At 38.8% G+C, this 26,717-nt stretch overlaps 1 protein-coding gene across 4 annotated transcripts in view; it reads left to right on the top strand.

Moving 5' to 3' along the window:
- KCNK2 (potassium two pore domain channel subfamily K member 2) overlaps positions 1–26,717 on the top strand; it is a 110,090-nt gene that overhangs the window by 73,442 nt on the left and 9,931 nt on the right. For 2 of the 4 annotated variants that reach the window (XM_034427816.3, XM_034427818.3), the window contains exons 4-6: positions 5,905–6,086; positions 10,865–11,051; positions 19,946–20,085. In XM_034427816.3, coding sequence (XP_034283707.2) covers positions 5,905–6,086; positions 10,865–11,051; positions 19,946–20,085 — 509 coding nt within the window. The remainder of the gene's footprint in view (positions 1–5,904; positions 6,087–10,864; positions 11,052–19,945; positions 20,086–26,717) is intronic. The other 2 variants (XM_034427817.3, XM_087883185.1) reach the window with 1 other exon arrangement.

The following is a 26,717-nucleotide window of genomic DNA, read 5'->3' as shown; positions in this document are numbered from 1 at the left end:
AATGGTTTCAGCTTTCATACTCTAGAACAGGGGTGTCAAACGCTGGCCACGCCCACTCCAGGTTTAGCGAAGGGGGAAAAAGTTGTGATACGTCACATGATGACAACATGTCATCGCGAGTTTGACCCCCCTGCTGTAGAATAAAAGGTGACAGATTTCAACTATTTTTCTACTTTAACAGAGGAATAAAAATGCCATGTTTATAACTAAACTTGCTTTTAAGGATTGATGGCATCATGCCATGTAACATTTATTTTCTTGTCCTCTTCTTCTTTACAATTTGATGCCATTTAAAAGTCATTAAAATTTACTATTACTGTCTTCCATTACTGTTGCTCTTTCTCTAATTTTTCCGTGCTTTAATGATTTACAGGAAGTAGTAAGGTCCTGTTTCCTTAATGAAAAAAATGCCCTTGACCTTTGGACAAAGATATGTTCTTCTTATAACCAGACAAAACTCAGTTGTATTTCAGTATATAAAAAGAATAAAATTTTGGTGGCAGAGCAATTTGTTTCTAACAACCAAATATTTCTAATTATCATATGCTGCAGTCCACATCCTTTAAATGTGATCATATGGCTAGAAGATTGCTATATTTAGGAAATGTAAGTTCTATATATTATATTTTTCTGTATCTGGATTGATTAAAGTATGTAGATTATGATGGAAGTAAAGAAGAAGAAATCTAGAGCTGGTCCTGACAAATCATAACAGAGTTAAAATACCTAGTTTTTAAAAATTTCTTACTGGAACATAAATTAATATAAAGTTAGATATTAGTTTTTTTTAAAAAATGTTATTCATTTTGCATTGTCTGAAGGACACCTGTATTTTAAATGTATAACCATTTATTTCATCTCCTGGGATTTACAGAAATACAAATATTTTGCTATATCTAAAGTTGAGTTAGGAGAACTTGTCACAACTAACCAGTTGCCCTCCCCCCCCCAGAAATGTCATTTTACTCCAGCCACTAATAAATAGTGACTAAATTAGTAGCCCAGCGAAATACTGTGGACATAATATAATATGCTGTAAACTATTACTAATATTAAGTCCTCCTCCAGGGGTCAGAGGTAGTAACAAAGATTAATAGACTGTTGGACAGACAGGTTTTAGAGACATCTAGAGAAATTGTCAGTTCATTTATGCTCTGCTCCTATATAAAAGAATCAAGCCACATAGCAGCTGAGGATTCTACATGTCTTTAATTTCTACATTATGGAATTGAGACTATTTGTGCCAGAAAGTAAATCTCCCTTTTTCTGGAATAGCTGTTTGAATACAAAGGGGGAAAAAAAGCATCTTGAGCCTGTGTCACATATCCACCCTGGACAAGCCCACCCTGGCCATGCCCCATGTCCAGTGGTGGGATTCTGCCGGTTCTAGGGGGTTCGGCCGAACCCTTTGTTAAATTGCTGGCTCACCCTGCTCCTTGCCCCGCCCCTCTGCACCACTATTTATTGCCAATAAATAGTGGTGGACGAGGGGCGGGCAAGCCAGCAATTTAACAAACGGTTTGGTGTTTTTTTGTAATTTTATTGGCCCTCGGAGCTTCAGCATAGGCTAATTAGCCCCTTGATTCTATCGGCCTCCCGACTCTCAGCTGATTTGCTCTCAGCTGTTTTGCTCAGGGCTCTGCTGCTTGCTTGCAAAGAGACTTTTTTTCCCCTATCTATGCTGAAAAACGAAACTGAAAGTAAAAGCCTGCTTTACTGTTGCTGCAACGTTGGAAAATTAGGCAGGCAGATTTCTTTTCTTTTTCCTCACCAAAAAAGGTAGGTGCAAACTACCTTTAGTGGAAAGGTAGTTTTCCCTAAAGAGGTAGTTCCTCTTTAGGGAAAAAGAGGAGAGTTCAAGATTTTAAAACACAAAAGAAAAAAAGCTCTATTTAAATAGGGAATTGTAATAATTGAGATACTATTAATTGTATATTGTGTTGAAAGCAGAAATGGTTAAATTGTGGTTTGGAGGAATATATGGGGGACATTATTTGGTTTATTATTATTGGTAAATATAATTAATTGATTTGTAAGAAATTGGATTGCATGGAAATAATTGGAATATTCATGTTCATATTGATTACTATACAAAAAAGATAGCTATATAACTAATTGATTTATATTAAAATGTTGAATTTATATTAAACAACTGTAATATTGCATAATTAACCAATGTGAGAATGGATATAAAAGTAGATGACAATGAGAAGGGGTATAATATAGAATAGAAGGGAAAAATTGAATTTGATTAAGATTAGAGATGAGGATGAAGGGTAATATTGTTTTGTTTTTTTTTAATTTTGATTTATATGCCGCCCTTCTCCGAAGACTCAGGGCGGCTTACAATGTGCTCAGCAATAGCCTTCATCCTTTTGTATATTTATACAAAGTCAGCTTTTTTAAAAAAACAGATAATGAATAAATATGGCAAAAAGGAAATATAGAAATTGTAAATTTAATTGAAATGACTAAACACTGTTTAAATTTGTGAACTGGCCAAATACTCTGTTCAAAGAAAATACGTTGTATGTTTGTATGTGTGTTTCTAATTATTGCTATTTATTCATATTTATTCTCTTTTATTCTTTAAAGTTTAACAATTCATTCTTTATCTTAATATCTTTATATTTGTTTGGGCTTGCCTTTCTTCCATTTCATCTTTTTTACTGTACAGCAGTCTTTCTCCTCAAACCTACCACCTCTCTCTTTTCTTTCCTTCTTACTTTCTCTTCCCCCCCCCTCTTCTTCTCCTCCTCTCTTCCTCCCTCTCTTACCCTCACTCTTACTCTAATTTCCCTTCCCTTCCCTTCCTCTCTTCTCTTCCTTCCCTGTCTCTCCTTCTTTCTTCCATCTCTCTTCTCCTTCCTTCATCCCTCTCTATTGCTGTATCCTTTTGTGCATATGGATTACTCAGAGGGCTGAAAAAGTTATTTTTGACCGGTCCTCGCACTTTTGACCAGTCCTCGCACTTACGACTGTACTAACATTTTATGTTTTGCGCCCTATCTTGTCACTCTGGTGAAGACAAGTAGTGGTGAAATGACTGACACAGTTGTTAAGAATGCCACAACGGGCATAAATGTGAGGAAGGTCATAAGTGCGAGGACCGGTCAAAAATGTGAGGACCAGTCAGAAATGACTTTTTTCAGCCCTCTGAATAGTCCCTATGTGCATATGGACTAGTCAGAAGGCTGAAAAAGTTATTTTTGACCGGTCCTCGCACTTTTGACCAGTCCTTGAACTTACGACTGTACTAACATTTTACGTTTTACGCCCTATCTTGTCACCATGGTGAAGAGAAGTAGTGGTGAAATGACTGACACGGTTGTTAAGAATGTCTCAATGGGCATAAATGTGAGGATGGTCATAAGTGCGAGGACCAGTCAGAAATGACTTTTTTCAGCCCTCTGAGTAGTCCCTATGCACATAGCCACGCCCACCCAGTCACATGACCAGCTAGCCACGCCCACCCGGTCACATGACCACCAAGCCACGCACCCCCAACTAAACCACGCCCACAGAACCGGTTGTTAAAAATATTGAATCCCACCACTGCCCATGGCTACCCCCGGCCCTCCGAGGTCAAGCACAACCCTGTTGTGGCCCTCAATGAAATCGTGTTTGACACCCTTGCTCTAATGTTTGAGTTAGATAAATAAAGAGCCAGAGTATAAAAGTTTGAAATACTTAAAACATTCCAGTTTGTTTAAAATAAAAAATGAGGTTAGATTTGATTGTATTCTTGTTCATTTAAACACATTTTACTTCTTATGCAACCAAAAATCAGTCCTTTGTTTGAAAAGACTGACAAAGGATCGCTGCTGTTCACTTCAATTCTAGGAAATAATGTTAATCTTGACTTCTAGGAAAGGCTACCGTTGCTACATGAGCTGATGGCACCAGTTTCTGCCCCCTCCCCTTGAAATCTAGACTAGATCCAGTTGCGGAAAATTAAATAATATGTACATTGAAAATGAGCCAATTATATGAAATAATGAAAATGAACAATTTCCGCAGATCAATTCCTGGATGTTCTTCTAAAACCCAGTGGCACACGAATGCTGTTTATTAGAAATGTTCCAATGCCAAAAAAAAAAAAAGTTTCCTGTGAGCTGATGCATAGATTATTCTGAAAGGTACAAATCATAATGAAAGAAAACCTGTTAAATAACAAATTGAATTAAAAGTAGATCATTATATAATAATATTTTCTCCCAAATAAAAATCACCACTGAATATGCTATTTATTGACACAATTAATATGTAAGTGTGACCGTGAGTTTTAAGCTCTTTCATATTCGTCATTGCTGGTTTCACGTTCATTAGTTATACTAGTTTCCCTAACCTACTGCTTTATTTCATGGTTTCGTAAAATAATAATACCATGAAGATAAATGAAAAGAAATGGATTATAGATTATTGCTATTCCTGATTTTAAAAGATACAATGAAGATATATAAGTAAGCATAATACTAAGTTCATATAAGATCATTTTGATCCAAAAGCTTTGTGATTGCCTAAATTTTAGGGGGCTGGGCAGAAGTGGGTTTCAGCAGGTTCTGACCAGTTCTAGAGAACTGGTAGCGGAAATTTTGAGTAGTTCGGAGTACCGGTAATAAAAATTCTGACTGGCCCCGCCCCATCTATTCTGCCTCCCAAGTCCCAGCTGATCAGGAGGAAATGGGGATTTTGCAGTAACCTTCCACTGGAGTGGGGAGGGAATGGAAAGTTTACAGTATCCTTCCTCTGCTACGCCCATCAAACCACGCCCAAAGAACCGGTAGTAAAAAAATTTGAAACCCACCACTGGGACTGGAGGGTGTTTGGAGTTTGAGGATATATTGTGAGCACTCTCATGAAATAGTTGCTATATAGATGTCGCCAGATAAAAGACCTCGATCCAGAAGGCATACAGACCATTGGACTGGAAGTTCTAATAATTTATTTTCTAAATATGCCTCTGAAATCTATCTGGAGGTGAGAAGTATTGTTGGAAGTACGGGCTATGTCTAAGACAGGCCTTTGCAACGTGCTAGCTGTATGTTCTTTTTAAAATTAAAATGCTTTAAGAGTTCAGTAGAGTAGGAACCTTGGAGGATGCCAAGAATATATGAAAAGTTACATTATCTTGCTTGACATCTTGCTTGCATCTTAAGTCATATCATTTATAGAAAAGAGTTACGCAATCATTTATACAACAATTTTGGGGAGGAAAATAGAATATAAAATTGAATCATCCAGTCTATATGAAGAGACTGGTGGCACAGTGGTTAGAATGCAGTATTGCAGGCTAATTCTTCTGACTGCCAGAAGTTCGATCCTCACTGTCTCAAGGTTAACTCACCTTCCATCCTTCTGAGATCAGTAAAATGAGGACCCAGATTGTTGGGGGCATTATGCTGACTCTTTAAACCACTTAGAGAGTGCTGTAAAATACCATGGGATGGTATATAAGTCTAAGTGCTATTGCTATGTGCAATTAAAGTTGTAAATCTTATAGTCAGTGACTATAAGTGGACAGTGGAAAAAGAGGATTTGAAATAGTGTGGTAGGTGGCACCAGAACCTTTTATACAGTAGCTATACATTATTTAGTAACTGTCTGAGAACTTAGTTCTAATGAAATAAATTAAAAATATTTCTGAATAAACCTCTATAGAGAGTGCATTTTGAAGAGAATCTTTCCACTATTTGTTTCACCTACGTGAAAAAGATTGATTTTTTTGAAGAATTCCCAATGCAGTTCAATTTGAGATGAATTTAGCAATCCAATTAGTATAGAATCTCTGTATTAATCTTTTAATTAATGGGATCTATATTCCTGTGGCACATTTAAAAAGTGTCCTTATCTGCAGTGCTAATTAGATGTGTAATTTAATGCCTTTAACTGATTTATCAACAGCTCAAGTTGTTTGTAATTTAGGATTTGGGAACATCTCACCACGTACAGAAGGTGGAAAAATATTCTGTATCATCTATGCCTTACTGGGAATCCCTCTCTTTGGTTTTCTGTTGGCCGGAGTTGGAGATCAACTAGGGACCATATTTGGGAAAGGGATCGCCAGAGTAGAAGACACATTTGTTGTGAGTATGCTACATACATTGCAGATATGATATGATTGTTCTGCAGATACATTGTTCTGAAAGATGTTTAAGTTCTGTTAACTTTGAAAATGTTTTATTACAGATATTTGATTTTGATCATGCCTTCGTGGTTAAAAGTCTGGCATAAAGTAAACTGCACATAACAGTGTATTGATAAAAACTATTTCCTCCTATAAATACACCTTAGAATGTTGTATTATCTTTAATTTTAAAATAAATTCAGTGTTGCATGCAAAGACATGTTCTCTTTCTTATTCATCTTTGTCCTTGTCCACTTTAATACTAAAAACATTCATGGAAAAACAGAAGCAGCATTTAATTGTTCACTTAACAGCCTTTCACCTCTAAATACCCTCTTATTTAGCATTAAGACTTGTGTGTTCATGTGTCCAAACAGACATTTAACCCAACAAGGCCAATGGTATGGGTGCATGTCTGTACAAGTGATAATAGTGGGAATAGAAGGATGTGATTTAGATCAAAAGAAAAAAGAGGGGGCTAGTATTCTCACCAGTCTTGAATTTAATGGTGCTTTTCAACTACTTTTCAAACAAATTGAGGGTCCCAAATTACATTCATTTGTCTAAACATCTAGTTTGACATAAGATGTCCCAGTTTGGAAGCTAACCAGGGATGAGCCTGGTTAGCTCTTGTATGGGAGACATTCAGAGAATAATATAGGCCATGGGTCTGTAACCTTAAACACTCAAAAAGCCATTTGGACACTTTTCCCACAGAAAAGAAAACACCACAAAACCAGGGTGGGCATGGCCAACTCGACATCACTCACTCCCACCCAGTCAATTGACCCCCCCCCCAGTCATGCCTACCCAGCCGGTCATTAGGGCAGAGAACTGGTTGTTAAAAAACATTGGGAACCACAAAACCCTTTGGACTTCTCTCTCTCCCCTCCCTCTCCCTCCCTCTCCCCCCTCTCTCTGTATCTCTCTCCCCCGTCTCCCTCTCTATCTTCACCCCTCTCTGTATATCTCTCTCTCCCCTCTCTCCCCCCATTCTCTGTATCTCTCTCTGTCTCTCTCTCCCCCCTCCCTTTCTATCTCCCCCTCTCCCTCTCTGTATCTCTGTCTTTCTCTCCCCCTCTTTCTCCCCCCCTCCCTCCCTCTCTCTCTCTCTCTCTCTTCCCCTTCTCTCTTCTTGGTAACTCTTTGGAAATCCGGGCTGGCTGAGGAATGAGCGTGAGCAGCAGTGGAGGCTTCCCTTTGGGTGATCCTCCTCTTCCTCTTCCTCCCCCTCCTTCTCCTTCATGACTCCCTGGCCAGCTGTGGTGGGTCTGGGAGGGTGTGCACGAGGGGGGGAGACCCTCCTCAAGTGAGCAGCCGCCCTCCCCATGCATGCCTTTGCTTTATTTTTGCTGCGCTTTGCTGTGCCGAACCCACTTGAGTGCTTTGCTGTGCCACTCACTTGAGGAGGGTGTCCCCACTCATGCTCACCCTCCAAGTCCTGCCACAGCTGGCCAGGGGGTTGCAAGAAGAGAAGAAGGGTGAGGAGTAGGAGGGTCACCTGAAGGGAAGCCTCTGCCGCGGCTCTTGCTTGTTCCTCAGCCAGCCCAAATTTTGGGTCGGGCTAGTGATTGGGCTAGTCGGGTCAGGCCAGTGGGGTGTAGAGCAGGTTGTGGATCTCCCCAAGTGACTGAAGCATGCCCAACACCAACAAGAGCTGGAAGAAGCTCCAGCAAGAGTGAGGCGCCGGAGAATCAGCCCTGGCCACTTCTCCATTCCCCGCCATCACCCTTACCTTCTCAGGCCAGGCAAGGAGTAATTGGGAGGGGAGGGCAAGGGAGGGGGCAAGCCAGTGGTGGGATGACCTGACAAGGAGCCACAGCAGAGAGCCCAAAGAGCCGCATGTAACTCCAGAGCCGTGCGTTGCTGACACCTGATCTAGACTGTAGGCTAGATGGAAAAGTCTGAAAACATCTTCAAAAAGCAATGGGAAAATATTTCTATACTGTACCAAGAACATAGTAAATATATGGCTGAAGTCCAGGATTCCTATATTCCAGAAGGCAAGCCACACTTGAAAGCAATCTTGGAAACTTGCATATATTTATGATGGGGTTATGTGATCACTTTTTGTGACATTGACAAGCAAAGTCAATGGGGAACCCAGACTCATTTAACAACCATGTTATTAACTTACTAACTGCAATGATTCACGTAACAACTATGGCAAGAAAGGTGGTAAAATGGGGCAAAACCCATATAACAACTGTCTTGCTTAGCAATGGTTCAGTTGTGGTCATAAATTGAGGACTACCTGTACAGTTTTGCTCTCTATTGACTCCCAGGCAATACAGTTCTCTTCAGGCAAAATACAAAACAGTTTATAGTTACTGAGCTTCCACATGTCTTCAGTCCATTTGAGAGACACACAGATTTTCATAGAGCAAACATATGATGATAGAAGTTGGACCATAAGAAAGGTTGAGCGGCAAAGAATTGAGGCCTTTGAACTATGGTGCTGGAGAAGACTCCTGCGAGTCCCTTGGACTGCAAGGTGATCAAACCGGTCAGTCCAAGAGGAGATCAACCCTGACTGCTCTTTAGAAGGCCAGATCCTGAAGATGAAACTCAAATATTTTGGCAACCTAATGAGAAGGAAGGACTCACTGGAGAAGAACCTAATGCTGGGGAAGATTGAGGGCAAAGGAAGAAGGAGACAACAGAGAATGAGGTGGCTGGATGGAGTCACTGAAACAGTGGGCGTGAGCTTGAATGGACTCCAGGGGATGGTAGAGGACAGGAAGGCCTGGAGGAATGTTGTCCATGGGGTCGCGATGGGTCGAACACGACTTCGCAACTAACAACAAAAATGATGATAGAGATCATGTACACCACTTGGTTGTATGAGCTGTGGTGGCACAGTGGTTAGAATGCAGTATCAAAGGCTAACTCTGCCCACAGCCAGGAGTTCGATCAACATTGATTCAGCCTTCCATTCTTCAGAGTTTGGTAAAATGAGGATCCAGATTGTTGGGGCAATATGCAAATAATGTGTATATTGTAAATTGCTCAGAGAATGCCATAAAGCACTATGGAATGGTATATAAGTCTAAGTGCTATTATTATTGAACCTACACCAATTATAATAATATTAAGAGATCCTAAAGAGTATGTTATGAAGGTAGCTTAAATCTATGAGAAAGAATTTTGTGCTGTGGGCACAATGTCATTCTCTTAATCAGGTAGAGAGTTGATGGAATTTCCCTCAAAATATCTTTTGGCAAATGTTTGCTGTATTTGAAAGAGTGTCCTGTTCCTACATTTTACAGGTACAGAACCCTTTTCCAGGTCTTCCAATAGGGGCAGAAACCCCTTTCAGCTTTTTTACTTGTATTTAATATCCTATTTCAAATGTATGACATTTTCCTAAATAAATTATCAACAGTTCAGTAAAACAAGTAATGGGTGGAAGCTTGTTAGAGATGCAGCCTAGAAATAAGGAGATTTTTTTCCTGACAGGGAGAACAGTTAAATGAATGGAATAACTTACCTCCCAGAGTTGTGGATGCTCCATCACGGGAAATTTTCAAAAACCGCGATTTTTGGACAGCGATTTGACAGGATGGTATACGGTTGTTTGCTTTGAATAGGGAGTTGGACTAGTAGACTCCAAGGTCCCTTCCAGCCCTAAGATACCATCTTCTATGTTATAATGACTTTGAAGGAAATTCTGTTACTGATATTCAGGTCAGGAATTATCAATGGAAATAAATTGCTTGAATACAAAATGTATTGAAATCAGATTAGAGTATTTTATCTAACCAATCTAACACTTGACATCATGAAAAAAGTATGAACATTTTGTATGACATACACTGTAATTTGGTATTTTTGTTATATCATTTTCTTCTTAAGAGAATTTCCTACTTTTTATTGGAAGAATCCCTTTCTTGAAGAACTGTATATAAAATTTGGTAACTATAACTGTGGTAGGTTGGCTTCATGCTGTGAATAGCTATTGCAGTGGAACTATTGAAGAAAGGTAGATTATTCTTGGTATAAACAATTTGTAGTGAAATGCATCCAATAAATATTCATTTAAATGTTATTTGCACCACCTATTCACCTTACGCTGTTTTTTTTTCCTTTCCCTCTTCTACCTACTGTATTTGAAGAAGTGGGTTGACATGATGAATCCTGAAGTTTCTATACTTGAAAGGGAATGAGAATAAATTTGAAATTTAGCTTCCCTCTGCTCCTATTTATTCATTGCACATGGTTGCAATTTCATGGACAGTTACTTGGCATCGAATCCCATTGATAGCAATTACATTCTCCTAGATAAATATCCATGGGAGCAGACAAATTTAATGATCAATGCTTGTATGAAGGGTTACCCATCTATTTCGTTTTCATCATAAACAATTCCATATATGCTTGGTGGGTTTGATAGTGATTACTGGGAAATATTCCTAGAGACCCACTGTATATCTGCTATAAATACTTTACAGACAAATATTGAAAAACCTTTTTTTTAACCTTGTGATTTTGCAATGGCTTTGATTTATTCTGTCACCCTTTGATTACACTGTTAGAACTGTTTAGTCATCTATTTTCATTTAAAACTTTGCAGACGATGTCACCTGGGTTTTAGTAGAAAGATTTACACATTTTATAAATGCATACCTACATATACATGCGTGAAATAATATTACTTATTACTAATAATGGATTCTTTTCCCCTCTCTTTCTCTCTCTTCTTCCATCCCCTGTGTTTATTCTTTCCTCCCATCACAGAAATGGAATGTGAGTCAGACAAAGATCCGCATAATATCAACAATAATATTCATACTGTTTGGCTGTGTTCTGTTTGTTGCTCTTCCAGCAGTCATTTTCAAGCACATAGAAGGCTGGAATACATTAGACGCAATTTATTTTGTAGTTATCACCTTAACAACAATTGGATTTGGTGATTATGTTGCAGGTAATATTTTACCAAGTTCTATGTGGAAAAATAAACCATATACCTTTATTATGTACATAAATGCCTTCTCAGTGTATATCGTTGCAAGCACAGCCATCAATATTGATCTAGCAGTATTTTTTCCAGCATGCCAGTCTGGTGTTTTATCTAGGTCTCCCTGTTAGAATTGAAGTAGAGACCTTTTGAATGCAATATGCTTGCTCCATTCAAAAACCTTTAAAGTTTTGCTTCAAGTTTACTACATATTTTACCAAACATTTCCCATGAGAAAGAATACCATTCAATTCATTAATTAACTAACTTTAAAATGGTAAAATAAGGTATCATCACATTTTTAGGTGCTTTTGTATGAGATTGCCCGAATGATGATACAGGTCAATATCCAAGCATAAAAAATGAGCAATATCTTGAAAAGTCCTAAATCTTATGAGTTTCATTGCTCTCATTCCTAAGATCTCTTAGGAGACATTGACAGCTGGAAACTAAGCTAAATTGCTTTATTTGATTCTATTAAATATTCAGGTGAGAAGAAATTAGAATCTCTATATAATTTGTGTTTTATAAGACTGTATCACATCTGCATGGTAGTGTAACACTCTTGTAAATACCACTGTGCATAGATAGATCCATACTATGCATAGTATAGATCTATCTACATTGCTTCTTCAGTTTTCCTATCTTATCTTATTTATGCAGATTTATTTTCATGCTGCTACTATATATTATATAAAATGGCACATAATCAATCAATTTGCAAAAGAGAACGTTGTTGCCCTATAAGCTAGTTACAACAGGCAAAGAAAGGATATAAGATTGAGAATCAGGCTCATAATCATGCCTTATAATTAATATATATATATATGGAATATGTCATAAAAGCCAGTATTTGTATGGATGGATATGGTGTGCTGTTATATTTTATATTCATATTTGCATATAATACGTTTAGTTTGTAAGATGAAAATGGCATTTTCTATCTGGATCCGCTCCAGTCCGGCTTCAGACCTGGGTACAGCACGGAAACGGCATTGGTCGCATTGGTGGATGATCTCTGGAGGGCCCGGGATAGGGGTTATTCCTCTATCCTGGTCCTATTAGACCTCTCAGCGGCTTTTGATACCATCGACCATGGTATCATGTTGCGCCGGCTGGAGGGACTGGGAGTGGGGGGCACCGTTTTGCGGTGGTTCTCCTCCTATCTCTCCGACCGGTCGCAATCCGTGTTGATAGGGGGGCAGCTGTCGACCCCAAGGTGCCTTGTTTGTGGGGTGCCACAAGGGTCGGTCCTCTCGCCCCTCCTGTTCAACATTTATGTGAAGCCACTGGGTGAGATCATCTGTGGTTTTGGGGTGGAGTTCCATCAGTACGCTGATAATACTCAGCTGTACATTTCTACCCCAGACCATCCCAATGATGCCTTGGAAGTGATGTCCCAGTGCCTGGAGGCTGTGCGGGTCTGGATGGGGAGAAACAGGCTTCGACTCAACCCTTCCAAGACTGAGTGGCTGTGGCTGCCGGCGTCCCGGTATAGCCAGCTGACGCCATCGCTGGTTATTGGCAAATCATTGGCCCCCACGGAGAGGGCCCGCAACTTGGGTGTCCTCCTGGATGCACGGCTGTCTTTAGAAGGGCATATGATGGCCCTGGCCAGGGGGGCTTTTTGTCAGGTTCGCCTGATACACCAGTTGCGCCCCTTTCTGGACCGGGACTCCCTACGCATGGTCACTCAAGCACTCGTCACCTCTCGTCTGGACTATTGTAATGCTCTCTACATGGGGCTCCCCTTGGGGTACACCAGGAGGCTCCAACTGGTGTAGAATGCGGCCGTGCGGGGGATTATGGGAGCGACGGGGCGCTCCCATGTGACTCCTCTCCTGCACGAGCTGCATTGGCTTCCGGTGGACTTCCGGGTGCGCTTCAAGGTGTTGGTGATCACCTTTAAAGCGCTCCATGGCTTAGGGCCGGGGTATCTACGAGACCGCCTTCTGCCGCAAATAGCCTCCCACCGGCCAGTATGCTCGCACAGAGAGGGCCTCCTCAGGGTGCCGTCGGCCAGACAATGCTGGCTGGCGACCCCCAGGAGGAGAGCCTTCTCTGTGGTGGCACCTACCCTATGGAACAATCTACCCCCAGAGATATGAGTGATCTCCGACCTCCGGACTTTTCGTCGGGCCCTAAAAACTTATTTTTTTCAGTTAGCCGGTCTGTCTTGATTTTAGGGTTAGTTTTAAAATTTTAATATTGATTTTAAATTGACAAGTTTTAAATTACGGGCCAAATTTATAAATTATTTTAACTCTATTTTTAACTGTAATGTTATGTATAGATGTTTTTATTTTGGCTGTTCACCGCCCTGAGTCCGAAAGGAGAAGGGCGGTATAGAAATTTGAATAATAAATAAATAAATAAATAAATAAATAAATAAATAAATAAATAAATAAATAAATAAACTTATTTATTTATTTATTTATTTGTTTGTTTGTTTGTTTGTTTCCATTTCTATACCGCCCTTCTCCAAGTAGGACTCAGGGCGGTGAACAGCCAAAGTAAAAAACAGAACATACAAAATTTAAAAACAGTTTAAAATAATTAAATATTTTGGCCGTAAATTAAAACAACCCAATTTAAAATCAATTTTAAAATTTAACTCAAGCCAGCCCAGCTAGTTGAAATAAATAGGTTTTCAGGGCCCAACGAAAAATCCGGAGTCTGTTATTGTACGTATCTCTGGGGGGAGGCATCACTAACATAATTTTTTCTAGCCTGAATGTTTAGTTTTTCCTATGTATAAAGGTGTCAGATATACATTGGGATCCATATCTATTTTTAAAAGTTTATTTTTATTAATTTATTTTATTAATTTTATTTCTATACCGCCCTTCTCCCGAAGGACTCAGGGCAGTGTACAGCCTGATTAAAAACACAAAGACAGACAAAATTTAAAATTATTAAAATTATTAAATGATAGGCTCAATTTTAAAACCCCCAAATTTAAAATCCCATATTTAAAAACCAATTAAAATCTTTACATTGATAGCCCAGCCTGGCGGAACAACAAGGTTTTGAGGGCACAGCGAAATACACGGAGATCAGAGATTTTACGAATTTCTGGGGGCAGTTCATTCCAAAGGGCAGGGCTCCCACAGAGAAGGCCCTCCCCTTGGGTGTCATCAGCCGACATAATTTGGCCAATGGCACCCTGAGGAGACCCTCTCTGTGGGAGCGAACTGGCCGGTGGGAGGCTACTGGTAGCAGAAGACAGTCTCGAAGGTATCCAGGTCCAATGCCATGGAGCGCTTTAAAGGTGGTAACCAACACCTTGAATTGCACCCGGAAGACCACTGGAAGCCAGTGCAGCTCACGCAGGAGGGGTGTCACGTGGGCACAACGAGTTGCGCCCATAACCACCCGCGCAGCCGCATTCTGGACCAGTTGGTCCAGTTGATCCAAAAGCACCTCCGGGTGCTTTTCAAGGGGAGCCCCATGTAGTGAAAGTTCAGTGACTTTCATGCATTAATATCTATTATAGGGACATGGACTTGCTTTAAAACTGGTGTCTTTTTCAGAGCTAGAACATCAATCTTTTTGTCTTGTTTTTATGCACTAAAATATATCCTGGTTATGTTTATAGTAAGAACAGTATGTACCAAAGGCCACTTAACTGAAACTGGAACACCAAGTAGATTAGTAGTCTCTATTATTGTACATTAATATAATGATTTGTCCCTGCAGCTCTCCCTGTTTTTATAGTTTTCACTACTATAAAGAAAATCACAGTTATTAATATAGGTTCTGTGCATCTGTGCTATTAAATGTTTTTTCTTCTTTTTGCTGTGCCTTGCCATCTTTTGAAATAGAAGGATAGATGGATGGATGGATGGATGGATGGGAGGGAGGGAGAGAACAAGGAAAGAAGGAAGGAAATAGAATTCAAGAAGAACACATTCCTAAGTAGAGAAGGTAGGATAGCCTAAATGTCAGAAGGTGCGACTTGGAGCCCAACATGCTTAGAGATGGTTTCTCACAGCAAGCTCCTCCTCTTACTCATGTCTCCAGGCAGGCCAAACACCCTACCCCGTTTTTAATTTCTAGGCTAGGGTATTGAAAGGGATCTTTGCTTCTGTCTCTTCATCCTTCTATAAACCAACTAACAGGTTGCTTCCTGTTGCTCATCCAGGCTGTTCCAGGGAAGAAAGGTTCTATCTTAGAAAATATTAGTTATCATGAACCTGACAGAATTACCTAGACAAAACCACTGAGGTCAAATAATAACTTCCAATACTGTGTTTCAAATTCCCAAGTGCTTTAAAAAGAGAAAGGGAGAAAATAGACAATGTTTAGCCTTCAATCTTCTGTGTAATTAAAAACAACAGCAAAATTTTAAGTACATTAGAGTGACAAAAATCTCAGCAATTTTTAATGTGCGTGTGAGAGAAAAATAAAGTATAACTTGAATTGCTGGTGTATATATATCCTGTCTTTTCATGGAACAAAGAAACATTCAATGCATGGCTAAAGGGAGAAAGTGGTCCCAGCTATCTCCCTAGGAAAGAAAGTCCCTTGATTCCATTTGAAGTGATAGGCTCTTTTACTAAGGATTAGTGGTTGCAGCAGAAGCAGACTAGAATTAATGTTCCCTCACAAAGAGTTACAGATTTTCCCCTTCTCCCCAGCCTTCCTCCCTTGACAGGTTTGTCTTCATCCAATGGTGTGCCATATAGGTGTTTTGGGAATGCTCAGATGTTTAGTCCCACTTGGTGCAATTCACATTCCTTTTCCAGGCCCCGCAGCCTTGAAGACTAGAACAAGCTGACTTTCATACCTCTGGTTTCTGTCAACCCTGTCACCCTTTCCCCTTTGGCTCATCTCTACTCTCTACAAGCCTATTGCCCCCCCCCCCAATCTACATAGCAAGTTATGGCAGATGACAGAAAGTAGAAGAAAATAGTAATCTGAATTAACTCAAATAAAAAGTTTTATCTACCATATCTCTATGATATCTTTCTGAATTTCAGTCTCTGATTGTTCCCTAGATGAACAGAAGTGTGAAGTGAAAATCAATGTTTAATTTAAATGATCTTTGAATCTGGTGCCTTGCTGGAAAACAGTACAGTCACCTCTAAATATAGGATCAGGTTGCCAAGCAGGTTTTGGCTACTGTTGGTAGCAGACTAAATGTTTTGCTTGCATTTCCAAGATTTTATTTGAAAGTCTGATGCATTCTGTTTATAATGCTTCTGCCTTATTTATTTATTTATTTATTGCAGCATTTATGCCCTGCCAGATTTAAATACATCCATAATTAGTATCAGTAGACTGCTTCTTAGGTTTAATATGTTGGTGCTGATGATCGGATTGCCCACTGGCTGAGGGCTGGAGCAGTGGCCTGGAATATTAAGAGGAAGATTTCAGCAATTTCACTAATTCACTGGAATGAATGAAATTGCTTAACTTGTAATTGAAAGTACTATTAAACATGCATGAGAGCTTTTATCTCAAGTTGCCATGAAATGCCAAAAATACAGGTAGTCCTCATCTTATGTCCTTAGTGGAACCTGCTCATTATGGTTGTCAGTCATGGTGATTGCAAAGTGGATCATCATGTGACAGACTCAGTCTTATGACCTTTTTCTGCTGTGGTCATTAAGCAAACCTATCTATTAGCAAAAATGCTATCAGACATTTTTGTTGAAAACTGGAAGTTAACTGGGTTTTGGCAAAAAAAAATCATGGTCATGTGATTGCAGGATGCTGCAAATGACTGCAAATGAGGCCTGGCTGCTGAGCACCTGAAATGCGATCTGATGACTATGGGGGGGTGGGTGAGCATCCATAAGAACTTTGGAACTGGATTGGAACTGTGAGTACCTTTTAGTGGTCCATCTTAACTCTGAACAGTCACTAAGAAATCAGTTATAATTTGAGGAGTACCTGTATTTTGTGCTTCAATCATTGGAGTCAGTTGCTTTAATACTAGATGACATAGTAGGGAGATGCAGAAACAGGCAGCAATCATAAATGCAATGCAGAAAATAATCAACTTTATATTTTAGTAATAGTTTGCCAGTGTTACTTAGATAACAAAAGTTTCAGGATGCAAGGAAAGAAAAAAGGTAAACAAATTACAATAAAATTAAAATATAGTAGACCTTGAGTACTTTGTGAATTAAACACTAAATTTCTAAAACACTTAGTGGGGAAAAAGCTAGAATGATAAAGAGCGAGAGAGAGTAAATGATTATTAAAGAGGGACCTATTCTCCAAAGTATCTGAAGGCAGGACAAGAAACAGATGGAAACTGATCAAGGAGAGAAGCAACCTAGAATTAAGGAGAAATTTCCTGACAGTTAGAACAATTAATCAGTGGAACAACTTGCTTCCAGAAGTTATGGATACTCCAACTCTGGAAATTTTTAAGAAGAGATTGGAGAACATTTGTCTGAAGTGGTATATGGTTTCCTGCCTGAGCAGGGGGTTGGACTAGAAGACCTCCAAGGTACCTTCCAACTCTGTTATTCTGTTATTAAAAAAGAAACAGAAACCTTCCTTCTGTCAACCTTAATAATTTCAGAGAGAAAGACACTGAGTTGCAAGAATAAATGATCAAGGCAGGAGCTGAACTCGCTTGGCCCCTTCTTAGATGAGGCCTCTCAATGATGAGAGGACTCAGATATTAAGCTCCACTTCTAGACTGCAGTAATTGGGGAAAACAAGGAAAAAGGGATGGCCACACAGCCCCTTTTTCCAGCAGCAGCTAAGGGTATCAAGCTCACTTCATAAGTCAACTCAAATTACTCCCTTCCACACAACCTCATATTCCATTGCCTACCCCCAAAAAACTATCTTGTGCAGATCACATCTGAGCTATGTCACATCAGGTATTTCAGCAGCCAGATATTGTAGTCCTATCCCACATGGTCAGAATTGTTGAATACTCTAAGCAACGGGAGCCCAGGAAGCTTTGTGTGCTTGCAGGTCCAAAAATATTTATTTCCTGCCTTCACCTTATTTATGCCATGGTCTGTAGTGCAGATGGGATTCTTACCTACTATATTTAAGGAAATTCTACCATAATCTATCACAGTAAGCCACCATCTCAGTAGACAGCAGGGTTATACCTATTATAGGTTCCAAATATTGTGCCAAATATGATGATAGAAAGTTTAATCACAGCTAGAATATAACTGGTTCCCTTGCTGTGGAAGGACAAATACTTTCTGAATTCTTTTCTGTGTTCTGAGCAGCATACAAAATAGTTTTCTTTTTATCCAAGGCAATGTTTCTCAACCTGAGCAACTTTAAAATGTGTGGCCTTTGACTTCAAATGCACATATCTTAAAGTAAAGGTAGAGAAACACTGATCCAAGGACTGAAGATGATGGTCACAACCATTCATCATAGGTTTTAGCTTCCAGGTCCCTAATCATCTTTGTTGCTCTTCTCTGCACTCTTTTCAGAGTCTCAATTCTTCTTCTTCTTCAATAATTGTATACTACTTCTTCAATATTTTATTAGAGTTTTCAATACAGTAAAAGATTAAAAAGAAAAAGAAAAATTAGAAAAAGATTAAAAGTGAGAAAAATGAAAGTAAAAAAGAAAGAAAACGCAGAAATATGTCCTCCACCCTTCTTTCTATTGAGTAATTTCCATCTTAATACTTTTCCCTTCCTCTTTAACTTTTTTAATCTTCAAATTCATAAATCATAAAATGATGATGATACCATCCTTACGTCATTTTTCTTGCTTTTATCTCTTAATTGTATCTCTGTCCATTGATGATTTGATGATTCGTGGAGTTTTATTCACTCTAGTATTTAGTAGACTGTATTTAATATTTAGATAGGAAAACTATCCATTGCAGTCTTCCCTAGCTACACTATTCACATGCTCTTAGAGCTAAGAGCAAGCAATCAACATTTAATTGATACAGGTTTTAGTTTTCTCCCAAGAAATGTAGACATTAAAATCAGTAAAAGCAACATAAAGTACAAGCCGTGGCTTGTATATCTCTAAAACTAATGGCTCAGTACAATCCTTTGGCATATTTTGTGTCTTTCCTCTCATCAGTGGGAATTGTTTCCATGAGAAACGAGTCTATCAACTTTTAGTATGAAGGCCTATTGTAAATCTTGCTATGTTAACCAGTTTGTTTTGCTAATAACTTGATTGCAGCTCTTCCCCTTCCTTTCTTAAAATTTGGCAGAATTACTGTTAATTCCCAGTCTTTGAAGACTCTGTCAATCCAAGTACATAAATAAAATAAAAATTGAAGGTTTGGAAAGAGGAAGGTTGCTGTGTTTCTATATTGCTACTAGAACTGGTGGTTGGAGCTAGCTGATTGGAGGGAGCTGTTAGAAAAGTCACATATCTCCTTTTATCAGTGTCATTAGTTTTTGGCACTGCTGATTTGCTAGGTGCTTGTTTGAATGAAGTTTATGGGGGAAACTGGGTAAGAACATGGATTGTTAATATGACTTAGGAGGTTGATTTTCTATGAACATTAAAAATAGGAGGTATGATCATAGGTTGATCCTTGCTATTATAGAAGGGCAGGTCCTTCTGAGTAAGACTTTATCAGTTTAATGGAGAAAGTGCTCAGTTTCAAAGAAGAATCAGTTGCTTCTGAAAAGGAGAATACACATTCATGGTATACCAAATCACAATTTAGTATTATGTTCAAAAAACTGTTTGATTTAAGAACAAGTTATCTTTACCACTGAAATTGTATTAAACTGCTTGGAATATAATGCTATCTGTTAATTTAATATTGAGTTGACTTTGGTCTTACCTGTGTTGTTCTGTGAAGTTAATAACTTTTAATAAATAGTAAAGAAGTATAATGGACAGGAAACAGATATCCAATGCAAATCTATATTTATTTGATTTCTTTTTAGGGGGATCAGATATTGAATATTTTGACTTTTACAAACCAGTTGTGTGGTTCTGGATTCTGGTGGGTCTTGCATATTTTGCTGCTGTCTTGAGCATGATTGGCGATTGGCTAAGAGTTATATCCAAAAAGACCAAGGAAGAGGTAAGGATCTCCCAAGGAATTTGCAAAGATGTTATTAATACTATAATATTTTAATGACTTTTGCCCCTTGCTATTCTCATAAATAGCCTAGATTGGACATTTATATTTCATCAGTATTAGTTGTATCAATATTTATTATTATTTATTCAGTTTTTTATTTCACTGCAACCCAACAAACAATGAATAGCTTACCAGTAGAATAAACAAAAATACCAACGTTTAAAAAAAAATGAAAACCCATAAAACCCAAACAAAGACAATCATGACCTAAATGGCATTTGGAAAGGTTGGATGTTCAACATCTTCTGGAAGGTGTCCAAGATAAGTGTAGATCTAGCTGCAACCAGAGATCTTTCTGGCACCACCAGTGATAAACAGTACTTCCAATTGTCTGACCTCCCTCCAATCCAAGCAAAAGGGAGGAACAATCACCTATTTCTTTTGCCACAATTGTAATTGACTTCTGTTCCATAGATATGGTCCTGTAAGTAACTGAGCCGCAAGCCATGAAAAGCTTTATGGGTTAACACCAGCACTTTACATTTCGCTTTGGCGGCATCAGGTCAGTCTGGGTTCATGATGTATATCTGGGTATCATCTCAAATAGCTAAATGGCATCTCCCAGTGGCTTTATATAGAAAGAGGGAGAAAACTGATGCCTGAAGTACAGTACAAAGGAAGAACCACTAAGCTGATTTTTCCTCCCCTATCACTACTGACTGGAACCATGGTGGCACAGTGGTGAGAATGCAGTACTGCAGGCTACTTCTGCTGACTGCCGGCTGCCTGCAATTTGGCAGTTCAAATCCCACCAGTCTCAAGGTTGACTCAGCCTTCCATCCTTCTGAGATGGGTAAAATGAGGACCCAAATTGTTAGGGGCAATATGCTGACTCTGTAAAACCACTTAGAGAGGGATGTAAAGCACTGTGAAGTGGTATATAAATCTAAGTGCTATTGCTATTGCTATCTACCAAGATAGAAGTAGAACTACTACTCCCAATCTCTAACCACAACAGACAGTCCAGGATGATACCGAGGTTGATGAGAAGTTGTACAAGACTAGTATAGACATACCAAAAGTCATCAATCAAAGCAACCAATGATGTCTAGTATGGGTCTAGATAATCCTTATCTCTAGAGTGATTTGTAGTTGATTCTGAACCATCTTCATTTAAAAAAAAGACCAGGTACTAATTAATAGTTCCCCTTTAAAGAAGGCTGTGACTTCTTTTAAGGACACCAGTATCATCCTCTGGTCAAGGAACAATTAACCTCTTGGATCTAGGAAACGACTTTCCTCCAGCTATCCAAAGATCCTGCCAGCAGGTAACTGAGGGTATCCTAGAGCAGGGGTCACCAACCTTTCAGACCTCAGGGATCACTAAATTCCTAATTTTAAATCCCGTGGACCACTAATACGATCTGCTTAATAACTGGCTGGGTGAGTGTGGCTAGGTGGTCATGTGACTGGATGGGTATGGCCAACTTGATGTCACTCACATCAAGGGGTGCCTCGCCGGCCTCTACCCTCCCCTCCCAGCCCCTCCTTGCCTGCCCGGCTGGGCTCCTTAGGGCCCCAACAGGAAGCAGTTGTTGGAGCTAAGCAGCCACCATGAGAAAGGGTTGGCAAAACAGTTGGCTCAGTTCAAATTGGATCTGACTGAGAAGGAAGCTCAGCAAAAGCATCTCACTGAGGACTACGAGCATAGGCGTTCCAAGCAGAGGGAAGACCTGAGGGAGTGCAAGGCCAGGTACTGACACTTGGAGGCTCAGTGGGCTGAGATGGTCAGCCAGTTCCAGACCATGATACAGTCCCACTGGAACAAGGCCCTCCGACTCTTTGCCATCAGCGGCACTTCCCTCCAGCCTTCACCCAAAGCCCCGCAAAAGGAGGCTGAAGCAGACCCCAAGTCAGAATTTCTGCCCCCTCCGATCCACACAAAAAGATCCCAAAGGGGGAGACTCTCTGCAGCAACACAAATGCTCGTTGCACGTATCCAGCCCAGGGTCTGTAGTTTGAGGACCCCTGATTTAGTGCAATATAAAAAATGCAAATAATGTTTCTGCCATTTACTCAGAGGAACCAGCCAAAAATAGCCCTACATAATATCCCAATCATTACACCAGACCCTGCCCATGTGGAATCCAGATAGAAGTGAATCTGAGTGGCTATACAGAAAAGAACATAAACTATTTTTGGTCATTTTATACTCTGTAAAATAAACAAAGCAAAATTATCCTCTCACATCAATAACTGTTGGCAACCATTTGTGGGTGAAGCATACACATAATGTTACAAAATATTGCTATTTTTAGAGAAATAGATTTATTTTGGTTGCTTAACAGCAAATCAAAGTTATCAGTGTGTCCCAGAAATTTAAATAAAAGAGAGTAATCAATGTCTCTGTAGAGCTGACAATACAAAAGAATATGGACTGTGGTTTTTACAGCATCAAATTACAGGGGTCATTCATTCATTCATTCATTCAGCCAATTTATCCCAACAAGTGGCTCTGAACGGCATACAACAAATTAACAAATTGGTTAACAAATACATTAAAAAGTATAAAAATTAAACCAAAGCAAAGAATAATAGATGAAGGAATGTTAAAAATAGCAGAGCCATTTCACTAATCAACTTGTCCCTGCTGGGGTTTCATGTGGGGTTTTCCTATATTTCCCTTCCAAAGCAGCTGTGGGGACAGCATTACACTGGACTGTACAGAACATGTTACTTCAATATAGATGAATTATTTTAGTAGTTCATCAGACAAGTTGTACACTGTTGGTGAAGGATCTAGTCTCACAATGAACTCCATTCATTTGTTCTTTTTTCTATCTTCCTTCCTGGCATGGTCCCATAGTCTGGGAATTAAATTATGCACTGTTTTCTTTTTAAAATCTGTTTTCTATACTTTCTAATATGAAACTTTGGGCCCTACCAGCAACCTCCACAGGGGTTTATTTTATTTATTTTTATTTTATTTGTACCCCACTTTTAGTATTTTTATGAATAACTCAAGGTGGCGAACATGTCCAACACATGTTCCTCCTCCTATTTTCTGCACAATAACAACATTGTGAGTGGGCTGGATTGAGACAGAATGACTGGCCCAAAGTCACTCAGCTGGCTTTCATCTGCTGCTTTCATCATGCTGAGAGTTGCTTCTGGGGTCTAGCATCGTTTTCTTTATAAGTATTTTTTTTAAAATCTGTATAAATACCTTGATCACATTTGGAACTCTCTTAACTGATCAGTGAGCTCTGCACCCTGCAATAGTGTTACATATGCAGAAACAATTGTAAAGGTGAAGTCCTTGACCTGTGAAAATCAGAAGCTTTAAAATTTGATCAAGAGAATGGCTTGGCAAAATGTGCTATGAGTGGCAAAATCATCTTCTCTCTGTACCGTGAGTTCATACCTCTGGATCAGGGAGTTTCACATAGCAAATGAATTCCTCAAAATCTTTGGTTACTACTTACTTAGCATATATTGAATAGGAAAATTATCAAAGTTTATGATTTAGGATGAGTTTAAATATCAGAAGCACTTGAATGTTTCTTTACCTTGAAAACTAGTTTTGTTTGCAATCCTTATACTTCATTCTGAACTTCATTTTGTAATATTGTGAAGTAATTAGCCTCAGGAATGGACCTGTGGGTTCAACTGAAAGTCAGCCACTAAATTAGATCTAGTTTTAATTCATATAAATTATATTTTTTAAAAATACTAACCTGGATAGTATTTGCGTGAATCTTCTACACTTCTAGATATAGAGAGCATATGATAGACATCAGTATTGCATTATAGCTAAATAGTATTAAATGTTTTTTGAATAAATAGCTAAAATATGTAATTGTACAGGTGGAAATAAGTCATTCCAACAATCATGCTATTTCTGTAAAGTTCACAGCTTGTTTCTGCTTTATTTATTGAGGAACATGTACATATATCAATTGTAAAATAACAGTTGATATGAATCTAACTCAGTATTTTGATTAATTATGAAAGAGATTTCTGGTCCAGATGATAATTATAGTTAGTGGTTGACAGTAGTTTCTTCCTCCCTCCCTCTCCCTCTCCCTCTCTCTCTCTCTCTCCCTCCCTCCCTCTCTCCCCCTCTCTCTCCCCCTCCCTCCCTCTCTCTCCCTCCCTCTCTCCCTCCCTCCCTCCCTCTCTCTCTGTCTCTCTCTCTCTCTGTCTCTCTCTCTCTGCAGGTAACTCTTAGACAATAATTGTACTATGCTTGAATTGTATAAGAGAAATGCTCTCCCGAGATACTATTTTGCCAACTGATAGGTTTTGCAGGCTATTTTAAGAAAAACTGAAACATATTTTCAATCTTATAATAAAAATACTGACACATACTCCATTTGGATTGCAGTATTGATTTATTTGGGTCTATCTTTCAAAATTGTTCAGAAATTTCAATGGGTCCAGAGTGTCCTAGCCAAATTATTGACTGGTTGCAGCAAATACATGAGTCCCTTCATTGCCAATCTTTCCTTTGCAAAAATAAAAAAAATGCTATTATAATTTGTAAAGTTTTATATGGCTTGAAATTAGGCTATCTAAAAATGATATTCTTCCTTATCAGTCTGCCCAGACTTTAAGATGTTGAAAAGGTCTTTTCATTTGATTATCACCACCATCAAAGATATATCCAGAGGCAATGCAAGACATTCTCAATTACTTTTTCTAGACCTTGGAATTTTCTGTCAAGAGCGATCAAGCTTTTCTTTTGTCATCCTTCTATTAGGAGGGAGAAGTGGTTGTTTTTTTAATCTAGGGTAGTCTTTGGTGTAGAGGTTTTGGATTGGTGGTGGGAGGTTACCACTTGTTTTATTGATGGAATTTTTTATTTGTTTTAATGGTGTTTCATTATTTTGATATCTTTCATTTTTATTATCACAGGCAGTGCAGATATCAGTCACTATAATCAGTGAGAATTTTCCAGTTGATTTCATAGAGAGATGAATTTTACAAGAGGGTTGGTTAAATCTATAGGGGGAGGAAAGGGAAGCCAAGAAATACCAAGTGCATCTTGATATTAATATTGCTACTTCCTGGCACCTATTTTACTACTAAATCCATCTTCACAAAGATTTGTAAAATAGAGTTACAAAAATATTTAAGGGATGTCAGACTAAGCTCCAATGGCATCCCTGCTATCTAATTTTGACAATGGCCATTTTAATCTGATTCAGGTAAAGGTTTCCTGGTCCAGTCATTTCTGACTCTAGGGTGTGGTGCTCATCTCCGTTTCTTAGCCGAGGGAGCCAGCATTGTCTAAAGACATTTCCATGGTCATGTGGCCAGCATAGCTATACACCAAAGATGCACAGAATGCTGTTATCTTACCACCATAGTGGTACCAATTTATCTACTCACATTTTCATGCTTATGAACTGCTAAGTGGACAGGAGCTGGGGGAAGTAACGGGAGCTCACCCTGTTGCCTGACACTTGAGTCTCAAACCCAGGCTGTCAGCTTTTCAATCAACAAGCTCAGCATCAGCAAAATCAACTAGGGTCAAATTCATGACTAAGGGGGAGAAAGGTTGGATTTGAACACTACTAAAACTTGTTGTCATGACCTTTAACTGGGCAAAATGGTGCATCATAAAACAATAATTTGGAACCAAGGTACCTCAAATAATCTTATTTTATTGAATGTGTCCAAAATTTGCAACCCATGTCTCCCTAGGGAATGAAATTTGGGGAAGTTGTGAGTGATTACTAGTGTTACTAGCTCTTCCTGGACTGCTGATCTGCTTTTTTGCCCACCTGTGGTCATAACACAACAGAGTACAGGTTATCTAGTTATTATCTGTAAAACCCTTGTGCTTGATTGGAATGGGCTTGAAAGGAAAAAGACATTGTAAGATTTTTGCTGTAATACAAAAAAAAGGGTGAAAGGCGAAAGAACTTTTTCAATGCATTTAGTATATGAAACACGGCTTATTTAAAAGTTAAAAAAACAAGCAAACAAACTTCATTCTGACTATAGCTATGGTCTATAGATACATATTTTTCTTTTTTATATAAAATTGTTATTATATTATATAAATTGTTGTTATCGTTTTTTGATATTCTACATCAGAAGAATACTATTGTTTATGAGATTTTGGCTTCAAAAGCATAATGAGCTTCAATAATTATAAAACTTTGTACTCATTTAGGTGGATTATAAACCATAGAGCTTCCTAAATTTGGTTCCTGGGGTATTTGGCTTCAATTAAATGCATTGGGAACAGGGAATTGGAGAAAATAAAGACCAGAAATTTATTAAAGGCTGCTAAGAATACTGTATTTTTAGCTTGAAGAAATTCCTCTACAACACAAGAGTGGAACAACTTTGCTAGCCAAGTATCAAATTTGCACGTGAACCCTGCTTTCTAGTGACTCCATCTGAGTCATCTGTTTTTGAAATAGAAGCACACTCAGCAGTATTTTTGAGATATCAAAAAAAGTTATTCTGGAAAGTAAAGACAGCACACACTGTATTCTAGTCTTCTGTCTGACTAATGTGACACAACTACTCTTTCTAGTTAGCTTGAGGTAGTCTCAGGAGGATAATGGGGAGTTTAACTTTTAAACAACTGACAAAAAACATCAAGAAAAAAAATT

This window comes from Pantherophis guttatus, chromosome 1 (genome assembly GCF_059756535.1).
Source record: "Pantherophis guttatus breed Tessera chromosome 1, ASM5975653v1, whole genome shotgun sequence".
NCBI lineage: Eukaryota > Metazoa > Chordata > Lepidosauria > Squamata > Colubridae > Pantherophis > Pantherophis guttatus.
The sequence above is the reverse complement of the archived record's forward strand: the minus strand, read 5'-3'. Positions and strand labels throughout refer to the sequence as shown.